This window comes from Polyodon spathula, chromosome 30, assembly GCF_017654505.1.
Source record: "Polyodon spathula isolate WHYD16114869_AA chromosome 30, ASM1765450v1, whole genome shotgun sequence".
NCBI lineage: Eukaryota > Metazoa > Chordata > Actinopteri > Acipenseriformes > Polyodontidae > Polyodon > Polyodon spathula.
Genome location: NC_054563.1, coordinates 7,877,723 through 7,893,644, shown reverse-complemented (window position 1 = coordinate 7,893,644; position 15,922 = coordinate 7,877,723). Strand labels below are relative to the sequence as shown.

General features: G+C 40.7%; 1 protein-coding gene across 2 annotated transcripts; it reads left to right on the top strand.

Annotated features, from left to right (window-relative positions):
• The first annotated feature begins 229 nt into the window (after positions 1–229).
• LOC121302683 (zona pellucida sperm-binding protein 4-like) lies at positions 230–5,013 on the top strand. 2 transcript variants are annotated; one of them, XM_041232752.1, is made up of 14 exons: positions 230–414; positions 497–615; positions 784–994; positions 1,082–1,203; positions 1,599–1,720; positions 1,888–2,083; positions 2,162–2,283; positions 2,364–2,463; positions 2,684–2,806; positions 3,078–3,250; positions 3,457–3,554; positions 3,770–3,897; positions 4,164–4,344; positions 4,759–5,013. In XM_041232752.1, the coding sequence occupies exons 6-14, from the start codon at positions 1,951–1,953 to the stop codon at positions 4,964–4,966; spliced, it is 1,266 nt and encodes a 421-aa protein (XP_041088686.1). In that variant the 5' UTR covers positions 230–414; positions 497–615; positions 784–994; positions 1,082–1,203; positions 1,599–1,720; positions 1,888–1,950; the 3' UTR covers positions 4,967–5,013. The 2 variants fall into 2 exon arrangements, with proteins under 2 accessions (XP_041088686.1, XP_041088684.1); XM_041232750.1 differs by lacking the exons at positions 230–414; positions 497–615; positions 784–994; positions 1,082–1,203 and adding an exon at positions 1,333–1,527.
• The last annotated feature ends 10,909 nt before the right edge of the window (positions 5,014–15,922 follow it).

The window sequence follows — 15,922 nt, the reverse complement described above, 5'->3', positions numbered from 1 at the left end:
TTGGGGAAAAGTCATAAACGGACAACCGCGTAACTTTGACACCAGAGTAATTTAAATGGGGGGAAACCTCAAACGGTCAGTGACTGCCGTGGCGGATCTAGTCTTTATCAAGTTAGAATCCGGTTAGTCGCAGACCCAAATATATATTAAAGTAATTGTATTATACTTTCTCCACCATATGAGTACTCTAGCATCTTCTCCAAACTCTTCCCTTTCCTCTGCAGAATAAGAATTATGTCCTGAACCTATACTATACCACCACTGAGGGGGTATTTGTCTATGTGGGTATGAAATGTCCAACCAGTACTGGAGAACCATCAGAAACTCCTCCCCCCACAACCACTAAACACTCCTGCAAGGTCTCGCACATGGCCATAGAGCTGCCTGGGTCTGCAACAGAACTTAAAATAATAGGTAAGCTTGGCTAACTCATAACTTTGGGAGGGAACTAATTAATATGGGACAGATCAAATCTCATGGAAACCTTGTCTTGCAGATAATGCCAAAAAGCTGGTCCCTGTTAGTGAGGCTCGGAGTTGGTGTGGATACAGTTTGGTGCAGGAAAAGGGAAAGTATATCTTCACGGCTCCTTACACGGCCTGTATCAAGATGCTGGTAAGAGTCCTTCAGTTTAAATAAATGATCTAAACTGAGCTGTGCCGTATTTAAATGCAATATGGGTAATTCTTCTATTGCTTTGGTTGTCCACCCACAATTTTATCGTGGTCAAAATGGGAGGTGCTGAATACATTTAGTAAAAATGTTTACTTGCTTTCCTTCCAGAATAAATATGTCCTGACTTTAATATACATAACATCTAATGGGGAACAAGAGTTGGTCCAGATGGAATGCCCAGCTAGTGCTGGAGATCCAACAGAGGCCACTACTTCAACAACTAGGAAGCCAACCAAGGCCCCTGCAACTGTGGTCTGCACAGCTTTCCGTATGGTGGTGGAACTACCCAAGGAACCTCTAAAACATGTCATGTTTCTAGGTGAGTTAGGCTTTTGTTAGATTTTGGAGGGTATCATGTCTGGCACTGTAGGGAGTCTTTTATAGCAACTTTCCCTTATCTTTGTAGATAAATCCAACAAGTGGGTAGCTGTCACTGATGCTCCCAAGTACTGCAATTACACCTTGTTGCAGGGAAATGGAAGGACCTTCTTCATAACCCCATACACAGCCTGTGATGTCAGGATACTGGTAATCCTTTTGATCAGATATCCAGCATGTTGTTTGATGCCAATTAAAAGCTCAACAATCGATCGATATACTAGTAATTAAGATGTTATCTGTCCTAGAATAAAAACTATGTATTGAAAATTTGGTATTTGACAACTGGTGGAGAAAAAGGGCATGTGTTGATGAAATGTCCCTCCAGTGCTGGAGAACCAACAGAGGCCACTGTGCCTACAACCACCACTAGGAAGCCAACAGAACCAGTGCCTATTGCAACTACTATCTGCAGAACCTCTACCATGATGGTGGTGCTCCCTCCGGGCCCCCTGGAAGAAGTCTTACTAATAGGTTGGTTGTGTGGGTTATTTCTTTGTTAGAGTTGAGGGACATTTTTAATGTCTGGTACTCTCTCTTTGTAGATCAATCTAATAGTCTGGTTCCTGTTAAAGATGCCCCTAAGTACTGCAACTATAGTCTGGTAGAGGGTGAAGGACGGAACATTTTCGAAACCCCCTACACAACCTGTAATGTTAAAATACTGGTAAGATTCCTTTTCAGAATAAACTTCCATTTCTCTATTGATAGAGGGCCCTTATTTTATAGTTGTCAGCAGATTAGCTGATGCATATATTTTAGATGTGCTTGAAGAACTGTATTCTGGTGACTTACTCCCAGCATCTTGTCCAAACTCCTCTCTTTCCTCTGCAGAAAAAGAATTATGCCCTGACCCTACACTATACCACCACTGAGGGGGTATTTGGATATGTGGGCATGAAATGTCCAACCAGCGCAGCCCTACCAACAGGCTCACCGCGCCCTCCCTTTGGGGTTTCTGTCCTCTGCAGTGATACTTGCATGACAGTGGAGCTTCCTGAGGGACTTCTAGAAGATGTTCAATTAATGGGTGAGTGGTAATGCTACTGGGTAATGTGGGTGCTGTAAGCTGGGGGGAAACCTGCTCTAAATGTTGCATTTGTTATAGATGAATCCAGTAACTTGGTAGCTGTTTCCAGTGCTCCCAAGACTTGTGGCTACAATTTGGTGAGGGAAAATGGCAAGAACATCTTGACTGCTCCTTACAAGGCCTGTAATGTCAAGATACTGGTAAGCTGAGGGAAATCACAAATTTCATACCTATTTTTATATTACAAGTGATCAAAATACTGTCAATGATCCACTTCTAGAACAACTTCTATATCCTGAAAGTGATTTACACAAGTCTTACTGGGGAGCGAGGAGATATAGAGGCTAAGTGTCCTGTTCCTGGTCTAGTACCACGTGAGGGTAAGTGTTTGTTCACTGGATATTTCTTCATAATGCAGGAGTGCTCAAGTCTGGTGTTCCTTGTCTGCCAAATGCTGTTGCTACATCATGATGTTTTTACTTGTATACAATGTGCCTCTTGACAACGGAAGTTGACAATTTCCCTGCCTGAGGATATTGAAGCCTAAACTACAGGGTCTTCCCTATACAACCTGAAACATTGAAGTTTACTGTTTTACAGGGTGCAAGCTACCAATAAATCAGCAGGTTGCTTGTGGTCCACCAAATGTTGATCCACAGCTGTGTGTGGCCAATGGATGTTGTGTGGATGCAAGAACTTCCCAGTGTTACTATCCTATGGATGGTATGGCTTGGTTTTACACTTTTGATATAGCACTGCTCATCTAATGAGCAATTCATATTAACTTTGAACAGCTTGTATAGGAAAACTTGACTATTTAGGGGGGAGGTGGAAGAAAGACCTATATCATTTACCTGCATTCCAGCTTTGCTGTACAGGTTAATGGTCCTTCAACTAAACGCGCCCCCCACCCCCCCAGTAAGATTTCCTACAAGTGTCACGATTGCATGTTTTTGTGTTTTAATGTAGCAATTTCTCTGCTTGTACTTTTCAGCATGCACAGCAGATGGGCATTTTGTATTTGCAGTTTACCGCACCTCGGCCAAGCCAGATATAGATCCTGGTAGTCTAGTAATTGCTGGAAACCAATCCTGTGCCCCTGTAATCTGCACTCCAGACTTTGCTATCTTCAAATTCCCAGTGACTGACTGTGGGACACATGTCTTTGTAAGTTACTTTTCCTATGGGTATTGCAATTTTGACATTGCTTTTGTAGTATTAGGACTTTGGGGCATTACAGTCTATATTTTGTAGTCATATGTTTTAAGGGGTGGTGTGTTAATCTGATGGAGTACCATTGGTTTTTTGCTGGCCCATTTGATTACAATGCTTTATCAGCTACAATATTCTCCCCTCTACGCTTTCTTGTGTAGATGGTGGCAGAGACTACAGTCTATCTTGCTGAAGTTCATGGCTTGGTTCAAGGGACCGGGCAGGTGTTTGGAGAAATTACCAGAGACAACTCTTACCGGTAATCTCTTTTACAGTGGCTGGGAATAGGCAGCCAATTAACCCTCTTGCTGAAAGGAAAGTTATTTTGCAGCATGCACTGCTGGTTGTAATGGATGGGTAGAAATACATTTTCTCTAGGACTAAAAGCCCTCTAATGTTTTTGTACTGAAATGGGGAAATCTGTGTTAACTAAATTTATTATTTTATCTTCGTTGTCACCTCTCCGCACTGCAGTTTCCAGGTGGAATGTCGCTATTCTAAAGGAAACTTGGCCAGCACTGGTTACTTGGTGGTGAACCCACCGCCTCCATCAGCAGCCTTGGCTTTTGGATCCCTTGGGGTTAGGTTAAGAATTGCCACAGGTAATTGAACTAAATTCTTGCTGCTCTTTATTTTATAAACATTTAAAGGTTGCGATATACTTGATGTGACAAAGGTAATGTCTTTTGGTATAACTTATCCCATTTTAGTCTTGTGGAACTGTAGTGCTATGTTGAGCATCATGACTCTCCCATGACTGCCAGATGTGTCTGGCTGTGGAGAGTCTTTTCTTTCAATGGGTTGTGTTGACACTGAAGTACATGCAGTACCTTGAGTCTGGTTATTCTAATGCACTTATCTCTTGCAGATGCCAGCTACACAACTTTCCACCCATTGTCCCATTTGCCAATCAGATTCTTGCTTGGAAGCAAGGTGCATCTGGAAGTGCAGCTTGTAAACCCCCCTGAACCCAATGTAGTTCTGCTGGTCCACTACTGCATCGCCTATCCCCAGCCTTCTCAAGCTGCCTGGGTGATCCTCTATGAAGGGTGAGTGTCCTGCATCATTGACGGTGTTAATCCTGATTTTTATCTATTTTGTAACAAAGCAACATTTCCAGGGCTTTATCCAATAGCTTCTGCCAGACCAATAATCAAATTGCTGACCACTTCTCTTTTTCCTTCTGAAATCAACCCTTCAGACACTTACCCACTCAACAGTTACACAATAACCTTTTGTTTTTGAGAAGTTCATATAGTATTGTAATTTTAGCAACAGCTTAGGTGACTGGCCCATTAACCAATATTGTTGGCTGCAAACACCTAATTAAGTCTCTTTTGCAAGTTACTATAACAAATGCAAGCTTTTTAGGTTGTCTCAGATAATACATATAATATGGTTGTCATATTAAGTCCTCCCCGTTGAAAGTGTCTGACTCTCCATTCTGAAATACCTACCCGCAGTTGCCCCAGCATCCTGGATTATAGCAGTGCTGCTGGCCTCCATGTCAAATACAATAACATGCCTGTATCCAAGCACACTCGACGCTTTGAAATAGAAATCTTCCAGTTCCTGGACTACAAGACCAAGCAGCGTTTGGATGAGGAAGTGAGAATCTTTTATAGTGGTCCAATCATACTCAAGCTTGCCTCCAAATGCCTAGTCCATTAATGGTATATTCTAGACATGCAGATCTACAGCTGCTCTAACTCCATTTACTTTCTTTTTAGATCTATTTCGTGTGTTCAACTGAAGTGTGTTCCCCAGAACGCAGTGTTTGTAATGAAGGATGCTTTGATGGGAGAGGTATGTTCCATTTTAGATCAAGCCTTCAATTATTGCAGCATTAAGTCTTCTATCTTATGCTTTTCAGAGACTTCTCCCTAAAGTATTTGTTTTAAATTATCCTCCCCTGGTTCACAAATTTGGGCAATAGTTATACCACTTGATAATGTTCCAGATAACTCCTCCTTCCACAGAGATGCCTGTTCCAGTAGATCTTGGTGTGGGAGGGCGCTGTGCAGGAAAGCCCTGTCCTGGGAAATCAAACGTAGATAAGCGAGCTGCTTCTGGTCATACCGGCTTCGTCGCTGTCAGTGAAGGAACCTTCACTTTGGATGAGAATGTGTCCTGTGAACAAATGGGCAAGTGATTTCGGAGATGTTGTATTGCAACAGTACTAATCCTTTCATTTATTGTTCCCTTTTTAAAGATGGAGATAGGCCTGTTTTGGCTTTGACCAAAGCTCAAAAACAACTGAAATTGACTGGTATTTAGGTCTGGGTAAAGTGCCTGACCTGATGCTTAATTTATTCCTCATTTGAGCACCTAAATCCTTTTGTTTGCCACCAAAGTGTGTGTAATTTATTATTTATTTATTCCTCCTCTTTCAGAGAAGCACTGGACCCACTTCCATGGTCTCCTGGGGCTGCTTGGTTTGCTGCTCCTGGTATCTCTTGTAATGCTCTTCCTCAAAAGGGTCGTCTAGAAAATTGTCAGATCCTAGAGAAGCAGTCGGACTTGAATAAACCTGTACCTTTTTTTTTATAAATTGTCTTGTGTCATTCACGGAGGGGGTGGGGGATTAGAAAGGGGCTTAGAAAGGGGCGAAGCTGACCTTGACACTGGTGTAGGGAGGTGAAGTTAATCAACTTGCACTCAATGACAGGAATGTGGTGACTGGAGCTGTGCTGCTAAAGACTGTAAAGAACAAAAGTTACGGCTGCTGAACGGTACCCGTTCTAAATTTTGCGCCTGCAGAGTGACACTGGAATAGTGACCTGAAGCAGAGAGCCGGTGTTGCAGGATAGTCCACAACATGCACCGGTTCACCCGACTGGTAGTGGTACTACATTTTACTGCAGTCAAGATTCCAGCTACAAACTACTGGTCCAAAAATGTAGCTATCGGCAGAATTTTGTGTAGACCGAAGTATCCACCTAGAACACTCTGCAGAACCTCTTCTAATGAATCTTTTAAATCCTGTTTATTCTGAATGGTAAGAGCTATGCAGCTAACTTCAGCCCATTTGCTGTCTTTGTTTAGGCTTGCATTCTGATCTGTACTATTCAACTGTTCCACGTCTGGTCCTATTGGCTAACCCTAACGTTTTGTATGACTCTGATCAGCTTGCATGCTTAAGCAATAATCTGCAATGCAGGAGTTGTTAGCTGCCAGATAACCGAACCTGATGACAGGTGTCCTGACCTAAAAATATGTTCATATTATACTTAAAGTCGTTTTCCATATTGAAATGAATTCTGTACACATTTTGTTCATGTATACAGTTGTTGCAGTAATTCATAAATGATTAGAAATGGAAACTGTTTAATGCTAAAGTTTCAAACTATAACACCCCTAGCAGAAATCCACTGCTTTAAATGGTTATTCTGGCAGTTGAGAGAACCTTTTCCCAACATATGGTTGTGAAGGCAGACTGCTTGAAACCCAAGTCCACAGTGATGGGAGTCATTGTTCTCCAGAAGTGATTAAAATTTGAATTTATTATTTATGCAGGTTAAACTGCATCTGTCAACAAGTCGGGAAAGAGATAGTCAGCACTCGGCTATCCTTTAACAAGATACATCAGTCGTGTTTTACTGCCCTTCTAAAATCAATCCCTATTTTATTTTTATAAAAATGAAATAAAATAAAATTAGTGCACACATGATTTCTGTCATCAGTTTTCTGATACAAAGCCCATACTTTCAATGCTACAATGTACTTGTTTAACTGTCACAGCCTGTTTTTTTTTTTTTGTTCTTGCATGGCAAATCAGTCAGTCTTTATTATTGTGCAGTTACACAGTGCTTCCTCCAAAAACAAAGCAAATGAGAAAATCTATGGTAATGTAAGTTATTCATTTAAACATTTTTAGATACTGTGCATTATTTTTTTTCGTCATAGTTGCTTTTGTAAATTCATTTGCAAGTGAACTGTGACATTAGGGCCTTATAGAGCACTATATTTAGAATATTGATTTTGGGTACTGTTAATTCCAGAAACTGGCTCCATATTTATATCCAGCTAAAATGCTTAAGTTCAGAAAGTTATTATCCTAACGTTTGATGCAGACACAAGATTAATCATTGGGGTTGCTTGCACAACCCCTTATCCACACGTCAATTTTATTGCAATGCTGAACATCACTTACCTGATATCTCTGATGGCCCAAGTGAGGTTTTGGTACTTTCAAATGTGTCACTGTAACAAATCTAAATTCCACATGCAAGTTGATAACCCCTCAGCTCCAAGCTAGTGCCACTGGAAACACACTCTGTCACCTTTTTACTCTAGATCTAACCCCAGAAAATGCAATATTGAATAATCAGTTCAGTTAGGACTATGTGGTACTTTAACCTCACCAAAATGGCCATAAGCAATGCTTAAATCCAACTTAAAAAATCCAAAATCCACGGATACCAAAATGTTTTGCTCGATTCTTGTAGATCTCATCAACATCTATTCATAAATAAGTATATTTGGATGATTTTTATTTTTTATTATTTATTTATTTGAACTGCAATGAATATTGGCAAGTGCTGGTTGCTCAAATGTATTTATTTCAGGGCAAGATAACACCTTGGCTGTAGGACAGGGGTTCTCAAACGTTTTTTACTTTTTTTTTTTTTTTCCCCCACTGTGTCCCGCTATTTTCACTAAAGAATTGTAAACTTGGTTGCTTTTCTGGAAGGAGAATCCATCCCTAACCAATACATCATCAGCAAGCACATAAAAGCTCTGTGTGTGATTCTCTCTTGTTGCTTCTTTTTGTTTCGGCTGCTCAGTCAAACGCTGGGAAGCCGAAATGGGAGTTGACTGCTTACAGCCACAGATTTCCTGATGTTTCCCCCTTAAAAAAATTTAATTGCGAATAGGGGGTTTTTCCTTACCCGAGTGCTGAGCGGTTCATATTTAGTTCTGCGGGGTGCGTGGTCAGGTTAAGAACATAAGAAAGTTTACAAATGAGAGGAGGCCATTCGGCCCATCTTGCTCGTTTGGTTGTTAGTAGCTTATTGATCAAGAAGCTGCTTGATGAGATTTTGTGAAGGATCCCAGGGTGTCAGCTTCAACAACATTCCAGACCCTCACAATTCTCTATGTAAAAAAAAAAAGTGCCTCCTATTTTCTGTTCTGAATGCCCCTTTGTCTAACCTCCATTTGTGACCCCTGGTCCTTGTTTCTTTTTTCAGGCTGAAGAAGTCCCTTGGGTCGACACTGTCAATACCTTTTAGAATTTTGAATGCTTGAATTAGGTCGCCACGTAGTCGTCTTTGTTCAAGACTGAACAGATTCAATTCTTTTAGCCTGTCTGCATATGACATGCCTTTTAAGCCTGGAATAATTCTATTCCAGAATTAGTCGCTCTTCTTTGCACTCTTTCTAGAGCAGCAATATCTTTTTTATAGCGAGGTGACCAGAACTGCACACAGTATTCAAGATGAGGTCTTACTAGTGCATTGTACAGTTTTAACATTACTTCCCTTGATTTAAATTCAACACTTTTCACAATGTATCCGAGCATCTTGTTAGCCTTTTTTTATAGCTTCCCCACATTGTCTAGATGAAGACATTTCTGAGTCAACATAAAAACTGCTAGGTCTTTTTCATAGATTCCTTCTCCAATTTCAGTATCTCCCATATGATATTTATAATGTACATTTTTATTTCCTGCGTGCAGTACCTTACACTTTTCTCTATTAAATGTCATTTGCCATGTGTCTGCCCAGTTCTGAATCTTGTCTAGATCATTGTGAATGACCTTTGCTGCTGCAACAGTGTTTGCCGCCACTCCTACTTTTGTGTCGTCTGCAAATTTAATAAGTTTGCTTACTATACCAGAATCTAAATCATTAATGTAGATTAGGAATAGCGGAGGACCTAATACTGATCCCTGTGGTACACCACTGGTTACCCCACTCCATTCTGAGGTTTTTCCTCAGAAGAGGCTGGAGGTTGGAGAGGCTGGGCTCTCTCCCCCGACACAGTCATGCTCTGGGAGGCGGGCCTTGTTTCAGCTGATGATTTTTTCATTAAATTTAATATTTGGGGGGTAGGTGGCAGAGTGCCACTGTGGAGAGCGTTAATTATTTATTATTCATTCATGGTTTGGCGGCCTCGCCACTTATCTGCGGCACTGGGATGCATGTAACTGTTCGTGTTTTTCTAGCCGGCCTCATGCAGGTAGCCGTCGGGCACCCACGGACAAGACCTCCGGCCAAATTTATCTTTCACTCGGGCCCTGAGTGCCCTCCACAGTCATCGGGCCCTGAGCGCCCTTCACAGTCATAAATCATCTGCAATTGCAATCGCTATCATCATCATCATCATCATTCATTCAGTGCCATTCATTTAAGTGGATTCTCCGTGCTGAAATGACAAAGCCTGTAACACTAAATAAACTTAATCTAAATTTGTTTGGTGTTTTTTTGTTTTATTTTTGTTATTCATTTCAATTGAAGTTTTTCTTTATTTGTATTTTGTTGTTGATTTATATAGAGAATAATAGATGGGCTTCAGTCAGTTACAGGAAAATAAGTTAATTTAGGGTTTCCGTGACGTTATAAATTGAGACCGAAGGTCAAGTAATTTTATAAACTGTCAAAGAAACCCGAGATATAATTGTTTTCCTGTAACTCACTAAAGAGGCGCGTCTATTCTTTTATAATACATGGATACACTTGTGATGCTAATATTAAAGATGAGGATGAGCAGCACAGTTCGGTTTTTTAAACGTAGCGTTTCAGTGCTGTACACACATTCTGTCGTTATCCGTTTCTGTGATACGAATATACCAGCTTTACATCTTTTTTTTTTTTTTTTTTTTTTTTTTTTTTTTTTTTATTTTTATGTGTATTCTCATTTTTGTAATGAAACATTTCTGTACTGTGGGTGTTGTCGAGTGATTGAAAGTGAGACATTTTGTGTTTGAATTGGAAGTGATGGTTCCTTGAGAGAGACATGTACCACATAGCGAAAGTGTAGTTCTATCTGTTCAAATGATTTATTTTAGAAGAGGAGAATCCCTACACACAACACCTTAGCTTATTTTAAATCATGAAAAGTAAAGATTATACTGGTAATAGTATTAAACAAATGTTAAACAAATGCCATATGTTCTATGAACAGGGTGACTTCAATACACAAAATTTAGTGGAATAGACAAATCCTTAACATTAGTTTCTTATGCGTGAATTTGAATTTTATGTACAGTACACTGGGAGCATTCTTTTGTGTGATGGTACAGCAAGCCTGGTATTTACAAGGTTCCAAAATGAAAAAGTTAATTGAAGATCAGAAGACAAGGTGGGATGAGCCTGTCTTCTCAGCCCTTGCTGTGTTCACCCAATCATCTGCTTCGTCTGAGATCTTGATTCAAGAATTAGTCTCTTGAATATGCCAAAACGCTTTTATTTTTAGATTTCACTCCATACTGATGAAGCAACAGCTAATTGTTCATGAAAGAGTCGCTGATGAAGGAAAACTTTCATTCTTAATTAAATCCATCCAGACTGCATCTGTCAGGAAGGCCTTTTGTCATGCAAGAACTGTATCACTTTAATGTTCACTTTTTTCAGGAATGTTCTGGTTGTAGCTGTTTTAAAGCTGCAGCTGCAATCAGGTTCCATTTTACACTGAAAGATATAATAGTCCTTGCGATCTGTTTACTGTATTCTTTTATTCTTTAGTCCTCTGTGTGCCCTGCTTAAAAAGAAAGCAGGCCTTGTGGACACTGAGTATCCCATACAGATTAAAAAAGCAGTTTTACTGGGTCTCCAGTCATCCGTCTTGTTCCCTACATTCAGTTTACTGCTTCCTCCTTAAACATGCACAAGATCACTCAAGAGTTACATCCACTCCTGCTGCTCCTTGCAACTGTATGAAAGATAAATACATTTAAGCTCTGCTATAGTTACGGATTGGCCTTTCAACAAATAGCCAGTGACATAATCGGTTATTTTTATATGTATACTGTAGTATCAAGGGATCTGGGGTTGTAAAGAAACAAGCTGTAGTTCAACTTTGGACGGCACTGCTGGGAAGTGGTTGTAAAAACCAAGACAGACTGGGAGATTGGAGTTGCATATTCTTCACTGCCCAGGAAAGGGAAAACCTGGCTGGGGAGAAATAACATTTCATGGTCTCTGGATTGCAGCAGAGGCCAGCGCATAGAATGGCATAATAGCCCGATTTAAAATTGAACATGAACTCCAATTTAGAAAGAGCTGGTGTGTATTTGGATGTTGGCTTTTTATAATGCTGAAAAGATGACTTTCTTACTGTCTTTAAAATACATCCACATAAGCAGTTCATCCTGTGCTAAAAAATCTGAATTAACATGATAGATGTATAATGTAATGCATGTGTACTAATGCATTTCACTATGATACAAAATAAAACGGCAGTAATGTTGTAATATTGTTCCTATGTGTGGGTTTTTTTTTTTTTTCTTGGTGTGAAAGTGCAAAATGACGACATGATACTGTAACAGTTCACAGGCAGTAGGAAGGAGACAACACTCTTGATTCAAGTTCAATTGCTTCACTGCAATCCTGGAACAGTAACTAGCTTTGAGAACACACACACAATTGGTGTCACAGCACCCTCTAATAATGTAGCTCCACCCCTTTATTGTAATCGGGTACCAGAGCTTACATACATCCCATTGATTCTCAGCCGCACACCAGAACCAATGGGTACAGACAAACAGCCAATAACAGGGGCACAGAAAGCACTACACTTGCAGGCTACATTTACACAGACAGAGACAGTCAACCAGCAACTGCAGGGAATACAGAGGGGGAAAGGAACACAATACAATAGGAATAACAGTACAGTACATGCAATTACATAGACGCATGGATCACTACATTGCCCACACCTTAGTCTCTTTTTGTCCCCAAAAAGTCTGCAGGGTGCATTGCCCAAGAGTACAGCTCTGTAGTTGGGGCAATCTCCAGTACAGGTTTTCCACAGACCTACAGTGGCTGTGGAATCCCGTCAGGGTACAGCTGGCGAGTTACTCCTTAACCTTGCTTTCAAAGTTGCAGCCCTGGTCGGAATGACCCTCTTGTGGGACCCCCAAACCAGAAGAACCTGCCGCTGAGTGCGACCGCTACCGTCTGTGTGAGTTTTATTTCTAGTACAGCATAAACCCCTCTGTATGAAGTATACTAAAAATAATTTTAAAAAATGTTTTCAAATGTAATCAACATAATTTAAAGTGAACAAAGCAGATCATTACATTTAAATTGAATTGGTTTCCATAACCATATTGTATGTAAATCTTGTTAATTTCCAGACATGGGGATCCTGGTTTTAACTGAAATGAAAGGAAACTTCTGACTCACATACTCAGCAAGTACAGAGCATAAAGGACATGTTTGATCTACAGCTATACACGCTTTGCTTTAAGAGCTATATATAAAATCATACATGAATGGTGAAAAGGAAGTATTTGGTTGATGTGCTGAAGGCATCTCTTGCCATCATTGTTTGGTTTGATCTGAACCTTCTATAACTTTTGAAAGAACTTTGTTTCTTTCTGCGTGTCGTTGATACGATGCTTAACCCTAAGCATTTTAATGTGTCATTAAAACGTTATGTCTTAATAATAATAATCAAAACCTTTTAGAACACATTTCTTATATAAATGGATCCATAACCTGAAGTGGTGACTAGAAACATATTGCTGTACCATTAAAACATTGGAAACATTAAGATAGCAGGCCTATCAGAGGAATGGTTAAAACAACTCACACCTTCTCTAAAATCATCCAGACTTTCAGCAAGCGGACGTGCGCTGAAAACCATTGACCAGTTAAAACAGGACATCACAATCCAGATATGGTCTGTACTTAACAAGAGCATCAGGGATATAGAGCAGAGAGGATACCCCAGGATTATAGATCCCGCAGAGTTTACAAGAGTAGTCTTTCTCGCAACAGAGGAACAGCAGCTGCAGTTTCAGCGGGCAGCAGCCATGGCACACGATCCAATCCATTTCTTTGTCAACTGGCACAGGAAGGCATTTTCATCCCTGACAATAATCCAACATTAACTGGATAATAAATAAAAGGGAGCCAGTCTTGTTAGTTGCTCCTCACTGATCCTAAAGATTTCGTATTTGTAAGAGTGGGGGAAAGAGGATCTCTCCACCTACAGTGGAGCAGCGATCTGCGGTCCAAAACAACATCAATGTTTCCGCAATCACTTTGCAATTTGAGGCTAGATGCAGGAAGACTGAAGGAGGGAAACCTTCAGGTTTGAGGTCCGCACAGTTGAGTGGAAGGAATTTTATACTGGGCTGTGATCCAAAATCAGTGCACGATTTACAGGTATTATCATACCTCAGCCACCTATTGCACAGGGGTTCTACCTACCCTCTATCAATGTTCTCATTGCTGCAATCTCCATCTGGCTACCTGGCAGGGAGGGTCACATTGTAGGTCCCACCCTTAGAGTGTTTGGTGGGGCTACCACCTAAGAACCCCAGGGAAACATTATCCCTCAAGGGAGCCTTAACCTGTATTCAACAAATCAGGTTACCACAGTCAGACCCTAACTACAGATTAGAGAAATGTCTACTGCATATCTAATGCAGGTGATCTCAGTAAGGAGATCACAACACAAATACAAAACGAAAAATCCATGTTTACAGACAAGTTTAAATTGGATCTCTTTCTGCATCAAGTTTGTTTGTAACCTTAGAATGAAACCATTTTCAGGATCCATCAAAATTCCAGAGTAAGATTAATATAGGAGCAAAAATAAAATCTGCCCAACATAGGGTACTGACACGCTGCTAATGGGCCCTCCTTGGAGACCTTTTATTTGCATTAAAACTTGAATGTGTCTTGTTTTCAGCCTAATTTTACTTAGCTGTGTGTGGAGTTCATTATACACGGAGTGTAAAAAACATTAGGAACACCTGCTCTTTCCGTGGAATAGACTGACGAGGTGAATCCAGATGAAAGCTATGATCCACTTCAGTCAGTGTAGATGAAGGGGAGACAGGTTAAAGAAGGATTTTTAAGCCTTGCACAATTGAGAAATGAATTGTGTATGTATGCCATTCAGAGGGTAAATGGGCAAGACAAAAGATTTAAGTGCCTTTGAACGGGGTATTGTAGTAGGTGCCAGGCGCGACGGTTTAAGTGTATCAAGAACTGCAACGCTGCTGGGTTTTTCATGCTCAGCAGTTTCCCGTGTGTATCAAGGATGGTCCACCACCTAAAGGACATCCAGCCAATGGCAGGCCAGTGGTCGAAAACAGCTCATTGATGAAAGAGGCCAAAGGAGGCTGACATGAATTGTGCCGAGCAACAGATGGGCTATAGTTAGTCAACTGACAGTCCAGTTCAACATTGGTGCCAAAAGACCCATAAAAGAATGCACAACTTGGGGTATGGCAGCTGACGACCTAAGAGAGTTCCACTTCTTTCAGCAAAACACAAGAAACTGCTGTTGCAATGGGTTAAGGAACGAAAACACTGGAGGATTGGAAAAACATTGCCAGGTCTGATGAATCCCGGTTCCTGTTGTTTCACACTGATGGGAGGACTAGGGTATGGAGAAAACCACATGAGTACATCCATCCATCATGCCGCGTGTCAACATTGCAGGCTGGTGGTGGTGGTGTGATGGTGTGGGGTGTGTTTTCATGGCACACATTGGGCCCCTTGATAAAAGTGGAGCAACGTTAGAATGCCACAGGATATCTGAACATCATTGCCAATCAGGTGCATCCCTTCATGGCAGCAGTGTATCCATCTGCTAATGGATTTTTTCAGCAGGATAATGCCCCATGCCACAAGGCTAGGATTGTCCAGGAATGGTTCCACGAACATGACCGTGAATTTAGCTTACTGCCGTGGCCTGCCCAGTCACCAGATCTCAGTTCAATTGAGCACCTGTGAGATGGAACAAGCTATTCGGAATAGAGATCCACTACCAGCCAACTTGACACAACTGTGGGAAGCATTGGAGTCAACATGGGCCAGAATCCCTTTGGAATGCTTTCGACACCTTGTAGAGTCCATGCCCCAACGAATTGAGGCTGTTCTGAGGGCAAAAGGGGGTGCAACTCAATATTAGGAAGGTGTTCCTAATGTTTTGTCCACTCAGTGTATGTGGTTGGAAGATGAAGATTACCTGTAATGTGGTTTCTTCGTAGTATGATGAACTCCACACACCTATATCCCACCCTCCTTTTTATCTTTTCTTTACTGTTCTACTTTCAAAGTTTGTACAATGAATTGGTTGTGACAACGGCTTTTATGGAGGAAGTGATATGGGATTTGGTACCAGAAAAAGATTACAAAGAGGATCTCTGGCAAAGAGATCAGTTTTATTATCTCCTGACCAAGCATTATGGAGACCAGGAGTTTAGCTGGTGTGTGGAGTTCATCATACTATGAAGAAACCATATTAAAGGTAATCTTCATATTGTATTAAATATATCTGCAAAGCCTTTTCCATATATATCATTCTGTACACCTTTAATCTTGTACATGTATACACATTTTTCAGTAATTTATAAAAAGTGCTTGGAAATTAAATGAGAACTATTTAGTGCTAAAGTTTGAACTATAACACCCCTAACAGAAATCCACAACTGCTTTACTG

Coding starts and splice junctions, on each gene's coding strand:
- LOC121302683 (XM_041232750.1), top strand. CDS start 1,365: ATGAAATGTCCCTCCAGTGCTGGAGAACCAACAGAGGCCACTGTGCCT. Junction 2,284..2,363: donor CCTGTAATGTCAAGATACTG/GTAAGCTGAGGG, acceptor ATCCACTTCTAG/AACAACTTCTATATCCTGAA. Junction 3,251..3,456: donor ACTGTGGGACACATGTCTTT/GTAAGTTACTTT, acceptor TTTCTTGTGTAG/ATGGTGGCAGAGACTACAGT.